The 13928-nt window shown below is 39.6% G+C and overlaps 1 protein-coding gene across 3 annotated transcripts in view; it reads left to right on the top strand.

Annotated features, from left to right (window-relative positions):
• lipeb (lipase, hormone-sensitive b) overlaps positions 1 to 13928 on the top strand; it is a 37564-nt gene that overhangs the window by 6029 nt on the left and 17607 nt on the right. For 2 of the 3 annotated variants that reach the window (XM_072691757.1, XM_072691772.1), the window contains exons 2-4: positions 7027 to 7268; positions 8183 to 8467; positions 13466 to 13556. In XM_072691757.1, the coding sequence (XP_072547858.1) occupies positions 7027 to 7268; positions 8183 to 8467; positions 13466 to 13556 (618 nt within the window). Of the gene's footprint in view, positions 1 to 313; positions 380 to 7026; positions 7269 to 8182; positions 8468 to 13465; positions 13557 to 13928 lie in introns of those variants that run through there. The other variant, XM_072691764.1, reaches the window with a different exon arrangement.

Genomic DNA, 13928 nt, shown 5'->3' with positions numbered 1-13928 from the left:
GTTGCTTGTTATTTTTTATTGGGAAAGAAGAGGCACTGTAACACAGCTGGTAATGCATTTGGTATGTGAGTGAAATCACCATGCCATGCCCTTGAGGGTACGTGTGTGTGTGTTGGTGTGGTGGGGGTGTTAAGAAGAAAAAGAGGAGCGGATTAGTCTGAGGTCACCAAGGAAGAGGGGAAAACAGAGTGGATGAGAAGTCAGAGGGTGTGGAGATCCTCAGGGAGGGAATGAGAGGGTCCAATCACAGCACCTCTTCTCACATTCTTCTGCTGTTCGTTTTACCCTCCATACTTTTGTATTTCTGAACTTGCTTTGAGCCTGGGCTTCTACTGAGTGGCCAGGATGGACAAAGACAACAGCATGAGTTTAGACAAGGGTAAAGCTCTGACTGCTCTGTGTGTGTTGACTCTGTATTCTGTGCAGAAATACTGTCGCTTTTAACTTGTTCACGCTCCAGCTGTGTTCTGTTGGTGTAGAGTTTGGTGAGTGTTTGTCGTGACTCTGCTTTGGGTTGATCAGTATGATTTATTGAAGGTTTTTATTAATGCATCACTTCTGCATGAGAGAAGGACTGTGTTGTCCTACTAGGACACAGTTTGGTCTAATTCGTTGTTTCAGTTTCAGTCTTTGTTTTGATTGTGATGTGATTATAGGGGGTATTTTTGTTGTTGAACAGGCAGCCGCTCTGATAGTACCTTCCCTAAAGCCCTGGTTTAGAGCCGATGCCGAACATAGTCATCTGTGAAAGCTTGAGTGGGTGAAGAAAAAAATACAATGACTATTTACTTATGAATTATGGTCGTGGCGGTAATTACGCTAACACCAAAAAAATGATGTTTACATAAAATTTGCATATAATTAGCATTATCCAGATGAATGTGCTGAAGTTGCCTTGAGTGAATGTGTTTTGCCCTCATTCTGTGCTAGGTCATTAATTGAGTAATGGGATCAGGCGACGTCCTAAGCTGTATAATTACATAAGTTACGCAATCAAAGCTTTAGTCTCGAGTGCTTTCAAAACCAAAGTGACACCGCCTTCTCCAGTTCTTAAAGTCTTTGGAGTTTTTCTGTTTTCTGCATTTGTATGTAGATATTTTTGTCCTTGATTCTGGCACCTATAGTGAAATGATTGGCCGTGTTGTAGTAAAATTCCTGTTTTTCGGCTTGCTGTGACAATGAAGTGTACTAATGGTCAATTTTGATGTCGCTACACCAAAAGTGATATACCCTACACTCATGAACATGGTTCTCTTATGGCATCGCTCAAACAACCATTTGAAGCATCTTTTTTTAAGAGTGTATGAAGACGTACAGGGCTGTGAAACACCATTTTATCTGATTTCAACATATTTACAACACTAAATAGTTTCAGATCCTCCAAGGTTTTGCAACACCTTCATTCCCCTTATTCAAAAGTGATTGTGCCACCTTTAGCAACAGCTGAAACTAAACCCTTCCTATAAATGGAGATCAGTCGTTCACATCGCTGTGGGGGGAATTTTGGCCCTCTATTCTTTCCAGAATTGCTGTAATTCAGTCACACTGGAGGGCTTTCATAAATTGCCTGTTTAAGGTCTTGGCACAAGCTCTTAATGGGGTCAGGGTCTTGACTAGGTCACTCAGCCTTAATTTTGTGTTCTTTTTTTGCCATTCAGAGGTGGCTTTGCTCTTGTGCTTGGCACGACAAAGTTGCACTTTACCTTCTAATCGGACTGATGTCCAGATGTTCTCTTGCAGGATTTTCTGGCAGAGAGCAGAATGCATAAATGCAGTGTGTGATACATAGCTGCAGTTTCTTAGATGTTTGTCTGGGTTCTTTTGTGAAGAATGAATAGTCATTGCGCACTTAGAGGAATGTTGGTAGGCCAGTTGCTTTTGAAAAGATAATGGCACTCATAGTCATTTGCTGAAGTCCCAGAGCCTCAGAAATGACTAACCCTTTCCAGACTGATATATTGCAATAACCTTCTCATCTCTTACCGGGTTTATTTTGATCAGAGCACAGCGTGTCTCCGGTTCAGGCATTTTAGCCTACTTTACATAGCTGGAAAGGTTCTATTTAAAGGGAAATTTACATTCAACAAGTTTGGCAGTACTAATTGAATTGATCTCAGTTGCCACACAGGTCCATGTGGTGCTGGAGAACCTTTTGCCTTCAATACAGGAAATTAATTTTCTTACGTTTATTATTTTTGTCTTCTAGTTCCATATTCTCAAACAAATCAAAAACAGAAAAATGATAATGCTTATTCAACACACCAATTAACATAACCTAACAACTCAACAATCTACATTATTTGAAGTGTCATGGATACCTTTTTATACAGGCAACATAGTGTGCCTTGGCATAGATTCCTTGGAATACTTGGAAATGTCATTGGAACTGTTCTAGATGTATGAGTACCATTCCTCCAAAGGATTTCCCGTTGATGCTGGGATCCTGGTAGAGAACACTGTCTACCACGTCACTCCAAAGTCTCCCATAGATGTTCATTTGGTGTGAGATGCAGTGTGACTGCAAAGACTAATATATGAGTTAGGCTAGAGATGGGCCGGTCTGTGTTTTTGGGGCTGATAGATCGGCAAATGTCCTTCAGTACAATCAGTCAAACAATCTGTGATGCCAATCGAGTGCGGGGCAGGACGTTGCATTAACCTTTGCAGGCAAACTTGATAATGTAGCATCGGACATGGCTTCTGTAATGTTCTGTACATTGTCTCTTGAGGTGAAATGTCGTTTACATTTTGGAATCAAATCAAATCAAATCAAATTTTATTTGTCACATACATAGTCATACACAGTATAACTTGCAGTGAAATGCTTTTTTGACAGTCTGCTCACATCAAGCTATACAATAAAAATCTACATTTAAACTTAACTAAACCTTAACTTAATGAAGTAAAGTGCAAAAGTGCAAAAGAAAAATAAAATAAAAATGAAGAAAATAAAAATAGAATAAGTTACATTTAAGTTAAAGAATAGAATATAAAAATGAAAATATAGAAATATAAGCAAAAAAAAAAAAAAAGTACAGAATACAAATATACAAATATATATACAGATATGAAATAGTGCGTGTCTGTGTGTGTGTGTGTGTATATATACATACATATACATATGTACATATTTATCTGTATGTGAGTGTATGTGTGAGTTAAAAGAAATATTTCCATTGTTGTCCGTAGTGTGTTTTCCGTGAGCCATGGTTGTGTATTGTAGTGAGTGAGGGTCCAGTTTGTGTATGTAGATACTTTGATTTAGTGTCCTAGTCCCTGTCCCCATTCAAGGCACGGATGGCTTGTGGAAAGAAGCTCCTCCTCATTCTCTCTGTGTTAGCCTTCAGGGTTCTTAAGCGTTTCCCCGAGGGCAACAGAGAGAACAGTCCATTGTTGGGATGACTGGGGTCCTTCACAATCTTCCCAATCTTCAACTACATTTAAAACACTCTGAGCACTAGCGGAGAGAGCCTGTGAATTCCTGTGCAGAGCTGCACTGTGGAGCTCAGAGTGGGAACACCACCAAAACTCATTATTCCTTTAGCTTTCCCGACTGTTGCTGCTGTACTTTGGTGGTGGTTAAATGTGGTCTGCACTGTTTGCTGTTTTGTGTGGTTAGTGGTGTTGTGAGCTCTGCTGTGTTCTGATACTTACTGTACTGTGTGAGTGGTGTACTCTCTAGTGATCTGATTGGCTAATTAAAGAAATACATAAATACAAAAACATATCACATATGTTTTGGCTGAAAATTTGTCGATTCCGATACATAGCTGATTGATCTTTCCATCTTTTCTTTAGATTTATATTTGCATATGCATCAAACCATTGTCGCCCCTTAATAGTCCCTTTATGGGGCAGTGGTGGCTCAGCGTTTAGAGCGCCGGGTTATCGATAACAGGGTTGTGGGTACGATTCCCGGGCTTGGCAAGCTGCCACTGTTTGGCCCTTTACCCTCTCTGCTCCCCGGGCGCTGGAGTTGGCCGCCCACCACTCTGGGTGTGCCCCACGCTCACTAGCGTGTGTGTGAGTGTGTGTTCACTACCACAGATGGGTTAAGTGCGGAGGACACATTTCGCTGTACAGTGTACATTGTACAGTGACAAATACGTGCACCTTTACCCTCTACTGTTCCAATAAACCATACCAGCGAAGTATCTCCCCAGACCTGTACTTGGTGTACCCTTGGTATGCGTATGCACTCATCTACTTTTAGAGAATTATGACCTTGTCTGTTTTTCACAGTAGACTACTGCATATGGTTTTTGCACTGCAGCCTTCTGGTTGGTTGAATTTACTACAGCCTTTCTATAATAATCCTTTCTGCGTAGTGGTCGTACTGTTCTGTCACTGCTCATCCTGACCTGTCACCAGAGGAGCAGTAGTTCTTCTGTTTTAACATACCAATCTAGTGCATGAGCATTTTACTCATAAAATGTGTTTCTAGTCTTATTTACTGTTGTGTAAGCCATGGTACTCACTATTCCTGCTGAAACACCAGCCACTTGAGCAGTCTTTTTGACTGATTCGTCTGCCGTCCATGCCCCAGTAATAAACCCCTTTTAAGTCACCCAGATCTTTTTCCGTTTGGCCTCTTTATCAAAGATTGAGGTCAGCTTGGCCTGCTCAGTAGTTTTCTACATGCCACAGAGCATGGTTGGGTGTTAATTGCTTAAGTGCATCATACTGTGCACCTGTCTAGAAGCCTCTGTACTTGTACAAAAAGAGCCAAATCCTCAAAAGTAGTACCAATCTTCACAGTTTATAGTAAGTAATTAACTTCTCCATGACTTCTCTATTTATACCATCTTCCAGTTGATGTTAGTGGCACATCAATGATGTTCATGATGTTCATGAAGAGGAAACCGGCAGACATCCCGAGTATACACTATGGGACATTTGTCCCAGGCAGGGATTAAGCCTAGTCTAGACTATACAGCATTTTACAAAGATATTTAGTTCAGATCTGTTTTTGCTGCCATAAGAGGCTCTACTATTTTGGGAACAGTTTGCACCATGTTTTCGAACATTGCTGTGAGAATATGATCGCTTTCAACTACAGTAGCATTAGTGTGCTCAGCCACTGACAATTGGATGACCTATGGTTTGCAGCTCAATAAAGGTCCCTTTCATAGTGACTTTAGTCATAAATGTTAATTTAAGACTAGTATTTAATAGCTGTCATGCAGAAACACCATTTGGGAGTATTTCTATTGGTCCATCCATTTTGACACAGTATGAAAAAACACCTGCCAGATTAAAATTAAAAAGGTAAGGCGACAAAAATAGAGATGCAAGGTTTTTGTGCAATCAAGACCAAATTTCCAAACAAACGATGAACATGACTGCAATCATTTGAGCTTTATTGCTGTAGATGATTTAGTTTCTAATTAGTTTAGAAATGTGGGTTTTGTGGAAAGGTGGGTGTCCATGTTGGAAAAGCATGTTCCAAACACATTTTGACATTTTAACCTATTGACTCACATCACAAGCGTTACAACATTTCTGGTACCTATATTTAGCTTGGACATTATGCCAGTAGCTTGCAGCGATGTTTGGGAATGGTCCACGCCATGATGTTGGCAGTGCTTGGAGCTGTGTGCATATGGGTTTGTGTCAGCTTTGCTCTGTACTGATAAAGCACTGAGGATGTCAATAAATCATTTGTGCTTGTTGTTAATGGTTCAGTTCAGTCTGACATTTGTACTCTGTGTTGACAAATGCACTGAACAGCTGCATAGACCACAACACACTGTCAGTAACGGCAACTTAACAATGGTTCGAACTTTCTCAAAGGGACGATAGTGTGTGCAGTTTGCTAACTGGCTATATCCGGTTGTACCTGCCATGAATGCATGATGCATACTATCTAACCAGTTTTAATTGATTTTGAGCATTTTACATATTCATGCCGTCATGCAGAAAAACCTTGTATCTCCAAAATGGTGACATAACTTGGGGGAGGCGAAAAGATGAAACGCATTTTGGATTGTTTTATTGGTCCATTCATCATGAATATGACGAACAGCTGCCAAATCATGTCAAAAAGTGAAAAACAACAAAAATGGAGATACAGGGTTATACAGTGACTGTTCTACCAAAACATATTTTCTGATTTACCTAAAAACAATGTTTCAAATGCCCATAATTATCAGTTAGAGAAATGAAAACCAGTAACAAACACACACTCAAGTATAAATAATGTGTGCCAGACCTACTTTTTACACCAATAATAATATTTGTTTGCCATATGTGTTTTTTTTTCCATAAACAACTCCTAATAGATCTGAGAAAAGAATAGATTTGTCTGTGAATGATGGCAAGAGGAAGATTCATCCAGTGAAAAGAGCAATATGCAATACCTCTCTGAGAAGACTGGAGAATTAGGAAAGATTGCATGACTGCATGAGAATTGGGAAAGACGTAGAATGAAAATATGATGTAATGAAGGAACTATTTAGGACAAAGAGTGAAAAACAAAGCTTGGGCTCAGCCATAACCAAAAAAGAAAGGTTTTCATAGAAGTTAGACTTAAATTTGATTCAATTTTGAGGATAACTGAAAGGGCAGCTCTTGACATTTTGGCAAGTGTTTTAGTCAGGTCAGCTGTGGGAAAACGAAGCTTTGGCACACCATGTTCTTCTGATATTACCATAAATGCAAAAATACAATTTGGGTCAAATGTGGTTTTAGAAATAGTGATTGGATTCTGAGTTTCAGGTATTTTAAAATTGGCTAGCAGGTCAACCGAGGTATCTTTGATTTAGCAGTGATAATTTGATAGTGAGTCTCAGGTATTTCACAATTTGCTAAGAAATATACATAACAGTTTTTGGTTGACAATCAAGTTACAGTTGCAGATGCAGTAAAAATGCTGTAGAATACCCTTCCTGTAGTTGCATCAGCCCTTTCTTACTGAATCTGTGTTTGCTAGTTAAAATAGGTTTAATTAGTTCATGTTTTATGTTTTCTAACTTCATCCTCACCTCGTCTGTGGCTCCCATCTTGTGTGTTGTTTTTTTTTTCTAGTGATGGACACTAAGGCAGTCTTCACAGCCCTTTATGAAGTGTGTGAGGAGAATGCTGTCTTCTTCTCTGGAGGGCCGAAGGGGCCGACAGGTGAAGCTGCACAGAGACTTGTAGATGCTATGCTGACCATTCAGGCACATGCTCGCAGCCTGGAACCCGTTATCTCTGGCTTTGCTGCCATTTACCACCACTTTGACTTTGACCCTCACATTCCTGCCAATGGATATCGCTCACTTGTGAAGGTATGTGTGTATCTACTGCATGTATGGCAATGGTAATGTTTATCAATGTTGTAGAAGGCTTTAGATGTACAAAGATAGGAATACTGTGGATTCTTGTAAACTAGCATGTCTAGTAACCTGAAAGTCCAGAGTAAGGCGGTGGTCATACCAAAATGTTATTCATTAAAATATTTTTGCTGACACACAAACACACCTGCTGATCAGCTGCTGTTCTCGAATTGCAAAGTACCAGAGTTTACTGGAGGTGAACACGAGACCACTGATCTTCTGAAGAAATCAGTTCCCTGGGCCAATACTGTCCTGGTCCTGGATCCATACTTAAAATTGCCATGAAAATACCCTAAAATGCAGCTGCCTACATGCTGAGCACAAATGCGCAGTATATAGTATAGAGATACACTAGATGGACAAAAGTATTTGGACACATTTCTTCTGAAATGAGGGGTTTTATAAAGAGTTTATCTTGCTTTTGTTGGAGTAACTGTCTCTACTGTTCAGTGTTCAACAATCTGGGAGTGTTGCTGTGAGGATTTGATTGCATTTAGCAACAAGAGCGTTAGTGAGGTGAGGATGTTAGATGATCACCCTCCCACCTCATCCCTAACTTCCCAATCCATCCTAAAAGTACTGGATAGAGCACCATCATTCCAGAGAACACCGTTCCACAGCTCCACAGCTGAGGGCCATTATCTCTTGTGTAAGCAATGGGTGCGACCTAAAGTAGCTGAATGAATTAATTAGAAGGGGTGTCCACAAACATTTAGCTATATAGTTTATTACTTCCTCTAGACAATATACCATGCAATGCAAAAATCTTTAAAAACTATTTAAAATTAGTGTTAAGTTTGGACCTGTAAGATTGTTCTTCCCTAATTGTAACAATCCCTCTGCGTTTGTGTTCCTGCTTCTCTCAGGTGGTGCGATGCTGCCTCCTCCACATTATCCACAAGGGGCGCTACATTGCGTCCAACAGGAGGAGCATCTTTTTCCGTGCGGCTCATAATGCGGGAGAGATGGAGGCGTATTGCAGTGCTCTGTGTCAGCTCAGGGCTCTGCTCTATCTGGCCCAGCGACTGCTTCATGACAACAGCCACGGCAACCTCTTCTTCCAGGAGGAGACTGGTCTTAGCCAGAGCTTTCTTCGAGAGTATGCCTCCATGCACAAGGGCTGCTTCTATGGCCGCTGTGTTGGCTTTCAGGTGTGTATGTGTCTGTTGGTCTTTCTGTGTTACTTGTGTTGGGCGGCCTTATATGGACAGAAAATGTGATGCAATTATATTGGTAAATATTGTCGATTATGTATCCTGCAGTATATTAAAAGGACACTGGCAAAGCTTAGATGTAACACAATTTAAGTTTAGCCTGCATTAGTTTTACCAAAGTACATTTGGTGGATGGTGTGACCCTTTAGTGAACTGCGTGTGTGATTGGGTTGGATGCTCACAGCTGGCATTGGGTATTGTCCATCTATGACTTATAAGTGTTTCAGTAGTTGTTCAGTAGTAATTTTATAGAGCTAGGCGTTGTCTGAAAAATAGGAATATCCTGATTCGATCCAGTGGATCTGGGTCTGTTAGCAGCCAAAACAAGTTGGCTTCTAATTCTAACCTTAAATAGTGCTGCAGTTACAGTGTGTACGTTTCAACAGCAGAACATAACTGCTGCATTATTTAAGGTGGTACAGGAAGTTCATGGAAGAGAAAAACTTTAACTTGGAGTTAGCTTAGAGTCTCTCACACAACAACAAATCGCTCACAGAGCAGCAGTTAAAGAGCTATTTTTCTCCTGTTTCTCTGCTGTTTTATTCACGCTGTCAGCCAGTTTGATTGTAGTTGTACAATGACAAATATATTTTACTCCATTAGATCCATTTGGGTATATATTGGAATTGAATGTAACAGATCTAACTTAAGCTCCAAGCTCTAAGCTTAGAGGTATCTTTGAACTATTAGTCTATTCTAACTAGTTAAGGTTTTCTTGGGTAAATAGCAAAGCACTTTGTAAGTCGCTCTGGATAAGAGCATCTGCTAAATGCCATAAATGTAAATGTAAATGTACTCCCATCCCGTCTTTACTCTTAAGTTACACCTGATTAGAAACAAAACTAGTGAGAGAACCACACTCCTTTCTTTGTCTCTAAAATCCATGCTAGTCTGACGTGAAGGTTAATACTACACTATTGATTAACAAGTAATATAAATATTGTTTAGCCCCTTTGAACCCTCTGCTTGTGTGCGTGTGTGTGTGCGTGTGTGTGTGCGTGTGTGTGTGCGTGTGTGTGTGTGCGTGTGCGTGTGTGTGTGCGTGTGCGTGTGTGTGCGTGTGCGTGTGCGCGTGCAACTATTGGTTTCTATGCTCTTCTCTGATGTTGGTCACATGTATAAACACACAAACAAAACATGTGGGCCAGATTTATCTAAAGTTATCCTCAGTAGCTCTGTGTAAGTGGCTGTAAGGTTCAAAGGACCGCAGGATTCAGATCATGTGGTGTTTTGAGTCTTATGTTTGGCTACAATTTTATTATGCTTTTCTTTGTTATAAATAACAACCATTCGATACAAAGATTACTGCATGCAGTTCTCTTCAGTTCCAGATAAGCTGCTGGGGTTTCCCCTAAAAATGTCTCATTGTATGAAGGTTTTATTTCTCTCACATCTTCTGTCTTGAATTTGAGTAGTTATTCCTTTTTTATTGTTTTTAGTATTATTTGTATATATATATATATATATATATACAGTCATGCCCGAAAGTATTCATACCCCTGTCAAAGTTTGACTTAAATTTACTTTTATTTAACCAGAAATTATATTTTTGCCTGGAAATGACACAGGCATCTCCCAGGAGATAACACGATGATGTACAAGAGGCATCATTGTGGGAAAAAATATTTCTCAGCTTTTATACACATTTGAACAAAAAGTGGCATGTCCAAAATTATTCATACCCTTCTCAATAATTAATAAAAAAACCTTTAATGGCTATTACAGCAATCAAACGCTTCCTGTAATTGCTGACCAGCTTTTTGCATGTCTCCACTGGTATTTTTGCCCATTCATCTTTAGTGATGAGCTCCAACTCTTTGAGGTTCGAGGGTCTCCTTGCCATCACCCTGATCTTTAGCTCCCTCCACAGATTCTCAATTGGATTCAAGTCAGGACTCTGGCTGGGCCACTGCAAAACATTAATGTTTTTGTCTCCTAACCATTTCTTCACCACTTTGGCTGTGTGTTTTGGGTCGTTGCCGTGCTGAAATGTCCACCGGTTCCCAAGGCCAAGTTTCTCTGCAGACTGCCTGATGTTGTTGTTGAGAATCTTGATGTATTGCTCTTTTTTCATGGTGCCATTTACTGCGATCAAGTTCCCTGGTCCATTGGCTGAAAAACACCCCCAAAACATTAGGTTCCCACCACCATGTTTGACAGTGGGGATGGTGTTCTTAGGGTTGAAGGCTTCTCCTTTTTTACGCCAAATGGTGCACACATCATTGTGGCCAAACAATTCAATTTTTGTTTCATCTGACCATAAAACAGAACACCAGAAGTCTTCTTCTTTGTCCAGATGAGCATTTGCAAAGGTCAAGCGGGCTTTTGTGTGCCTTTTCTGGAGAAGTGGTGTCCTCCTTGGCCTGCGTCCGTGGAACCCAGCAGTGTGCAGTGTCCGTTGAACTGTCTGCCTTGAGATGTCGCCACCAGCAGAGTCCAGATTCACCAGGATGGCCTTGGTGGTGATCCTTGGATTTTTCTTCACCTCTCTCACTATTCTTCTGGCCAGCACAGGTGTCACTTTTGGCTTCCGACCACATCTTCTGAGATTTTCCACAGTGCGGAACTTCTTGTATTTTTTAATAATATTTTGCACTGTAGCCACTGGAACTTGAAAACATTTTGATATGGCTTTATAGCCCTTTCCTGACTTGTGAGCGGCCACAATGCACAGCCGCAGGTCCTTAGTGAGCTCCTTTGTCTTAGCCATGACTGTCCACAAACCAACTGCAGAGAGCTGCTGTTTTTCTCCTGTTGAGTTGATTAAAACAGCTGTTCCCAATGAATCAGGGTAATTAGGATGCTTTAAAACAGCTTGGACTATTTGGAATGGTATAGAACTTTGGATTTTCCCATATACTGTGACAGTTTTCAAAGGGTATGAATAATTTTGGACATGCCACTTTTTGTTCAAATGTGTATAAAAGCTGAGAAATACTTTTTCCCACAATGATGCCTCTTGTACATCATCGTGTTATCTCCTGGGAGATGCCTGTGTCGTTTCAAGGCAAAAATATAACTTCTGGTTAAATAAAAGTAAATTTAAGTCAAACTTTGCCAGGGGTATGAATACTTTCGGGCATGACTGTATTTGTATTATTATTTTGTATGATTAGTTTCTGCAGTTTTTTTGTGCACTAAAAAGATTTCTATTATTATTATTATTTTCACAATATACAAGAGAAGTAAACTAAGATGTACAACATAGTGGTTAGAAAAAGTCGAAGTGAGAAAGTAGAGAAGCCCAGAGGTGTTTGTATGAAGTGCTTTGCTTCTATATATATATATATATATATATATATATATATATATATATATATATATATATATATATATATATATATATATATATATATAAGCCCTTTACAATGCACAATACAACACAGTATATTGTTTCAGCATGTCCATTGCAATGTGCTCATGTGCAATAGTCACGTCAAGTCAAATTAAATATGCATAACACTACACTGTTCTAATTTTTCATGACGAATCTACCAGAGGTGGATTATATCTGCTCAGTATCATTTATTTTACTACTGTCTTCAATACTTCAAGGGCATACGTAATATCATGACATGTTGGCTCTTTGACTTCTGAAGAATGTCTGGTGACATTTTTTAATATCTCAATGTCTATCGCAGAACAAGTGTCACAATGTCAGGTTTCATAATCATAGTTATCTTGCATATTAGTGATCTGTATGAGAGTCTGTCAGTGAGAGGTGATGAGCTTTGAGAAGGTCCTTGACAAGAGGAGGGTAAGCTGTCCAAGTAATGTTGTAAAGAAAGAGGATATGGTGATCTTGTGGACTAATGGTGCACTTGAAACTTGTATTGGAAGCTGCTTTAAAAACATTCAGGCAGAAGGTTGTGTGTATATAAGGACAAAATAATCTGACCTGTATTTGAAGGTGATTGATTTCATAGACTTGTGAGTATCTAAATGGTCAGAAACAATGGGAAGGAACTTAATTCTGTAATAATGTTATGCAGTGACCATTCTAACAAAGCGTTTCTGAGGTGAATGTAAAACTGATACTGCGTCTGACTGTGCTGGTCCAGATAACATTATTGTAATAGAGATATGGATAAATCATTGTATAATACATGTTGACTTGTATAATAGTAACTGACCCCTCTTATTACACGTTTTTTGTTTTTTTGTGCCGTTTTGTTTGCAATGACACAGTTTGTCTTCATTGACAATTCCAAGAAACTTGGTTCATTGGAGTTACAGTATGTTTGGACACAAGCACTAGTGGAAGTGTATTGATTTAATTAATAATTTGTTAGCTTTGAACCAGTGCTCAATATTGGAGATGATAAATGTATGACCATTTTATCAGAAAGACAAATACTGGTCTCATCAGCAAACAAGATGTAGAGAACTGTCTTAGTTACCAAATAAAGATCATTTACATATATGAAGAACAGTAGGGGTCTTTTGGGCCTTGATTATTGGTCCTTGTGGAATCCCTCATTCGATGTTTTCCAATTTGGAGCAAGAGTTCTGCCAAGATGCACAGTGTTTTTCTATGTGATAAATAGCTTCTGAACCATTCTTACTCTACATTGTGGATATTAGAAGCTTCTGTAATAGGATGCTGTGAATGATTTGGGTAGGTCAGTGAAGACCCCAGTGCTTATTTTATTATTTTGAAGTGCTTTGAAACTTGGTCCAGGGCCATGGCTGTAGAATGCTTTTCCCAGGAGCCATATCAAATATGATTTGTATTTAATGAAATGACAAATGAGTTGGTTGTAAACAACATTTTCATAGATCTTGGAAACACATGGCAGAAAAGGCCTATAATTAGAACATACTGATGGGTCGCCTGATTTATGCAACGGTAGAACATTTGTGCCTGATTTTAATTGAGTCGAATTAACTTGAATGAACATCAACCGTCTCTCTTTCCCACTTTATTGTCCATAGTTCACCCCATCGATCCGGCCATGCTTACAGAGCATTGCTATAGGCCTGGTCTCCTTTGGAGAGAACTACAAGAAGCATCAGTCTGGGATAGGTCAGTAACTTTTGGATTTACCTAAACTGGCCCATTGTTTCTGCTGCCTATGTGACTGCTTTGAACATGCACATTAGCATTAGCATCACTGTGTTAGAGTTTGGAGTGGTTAGGTCATGTGATCAAGTGTTGTTTATTATACACAGCCCTCTCTGTTAAATCAGACACACAGTCTTACCAGGTGTTTTAACATTGTGTCTTGTGCTCAATGCTGCACTCTAGTGGAGTCAGGAGCTATTACAACATATGGTGAGTCCACACCTCACTCTTTTAAGCTTCATAAAGAGAGTTCCTGTCCTCTGCCCCTAAACTTGTTGTTAGATCTACCACTGTTTTACCATTGTCCATGTTGCCTATAACCTTCAATACACT

The sequence above is a fragment of the Salminus brasiliensis genome, chromosome 1 (genome assembly GCF_030463535.1).
Source record: "Salminus brasiliensis chromosome 1, fSalBra1.hap2, whole genome shotgun sequence".
NCBI classification, from domain to species: Eukaryota; Metazoa; Chordata; class Actinopteri; order Characiformes; family Bryconidae; genus Salminus; species Salminus brasiliensis.
This window is presented reverse-complemented; position numbering and strand designations above follow the sequence as displayed.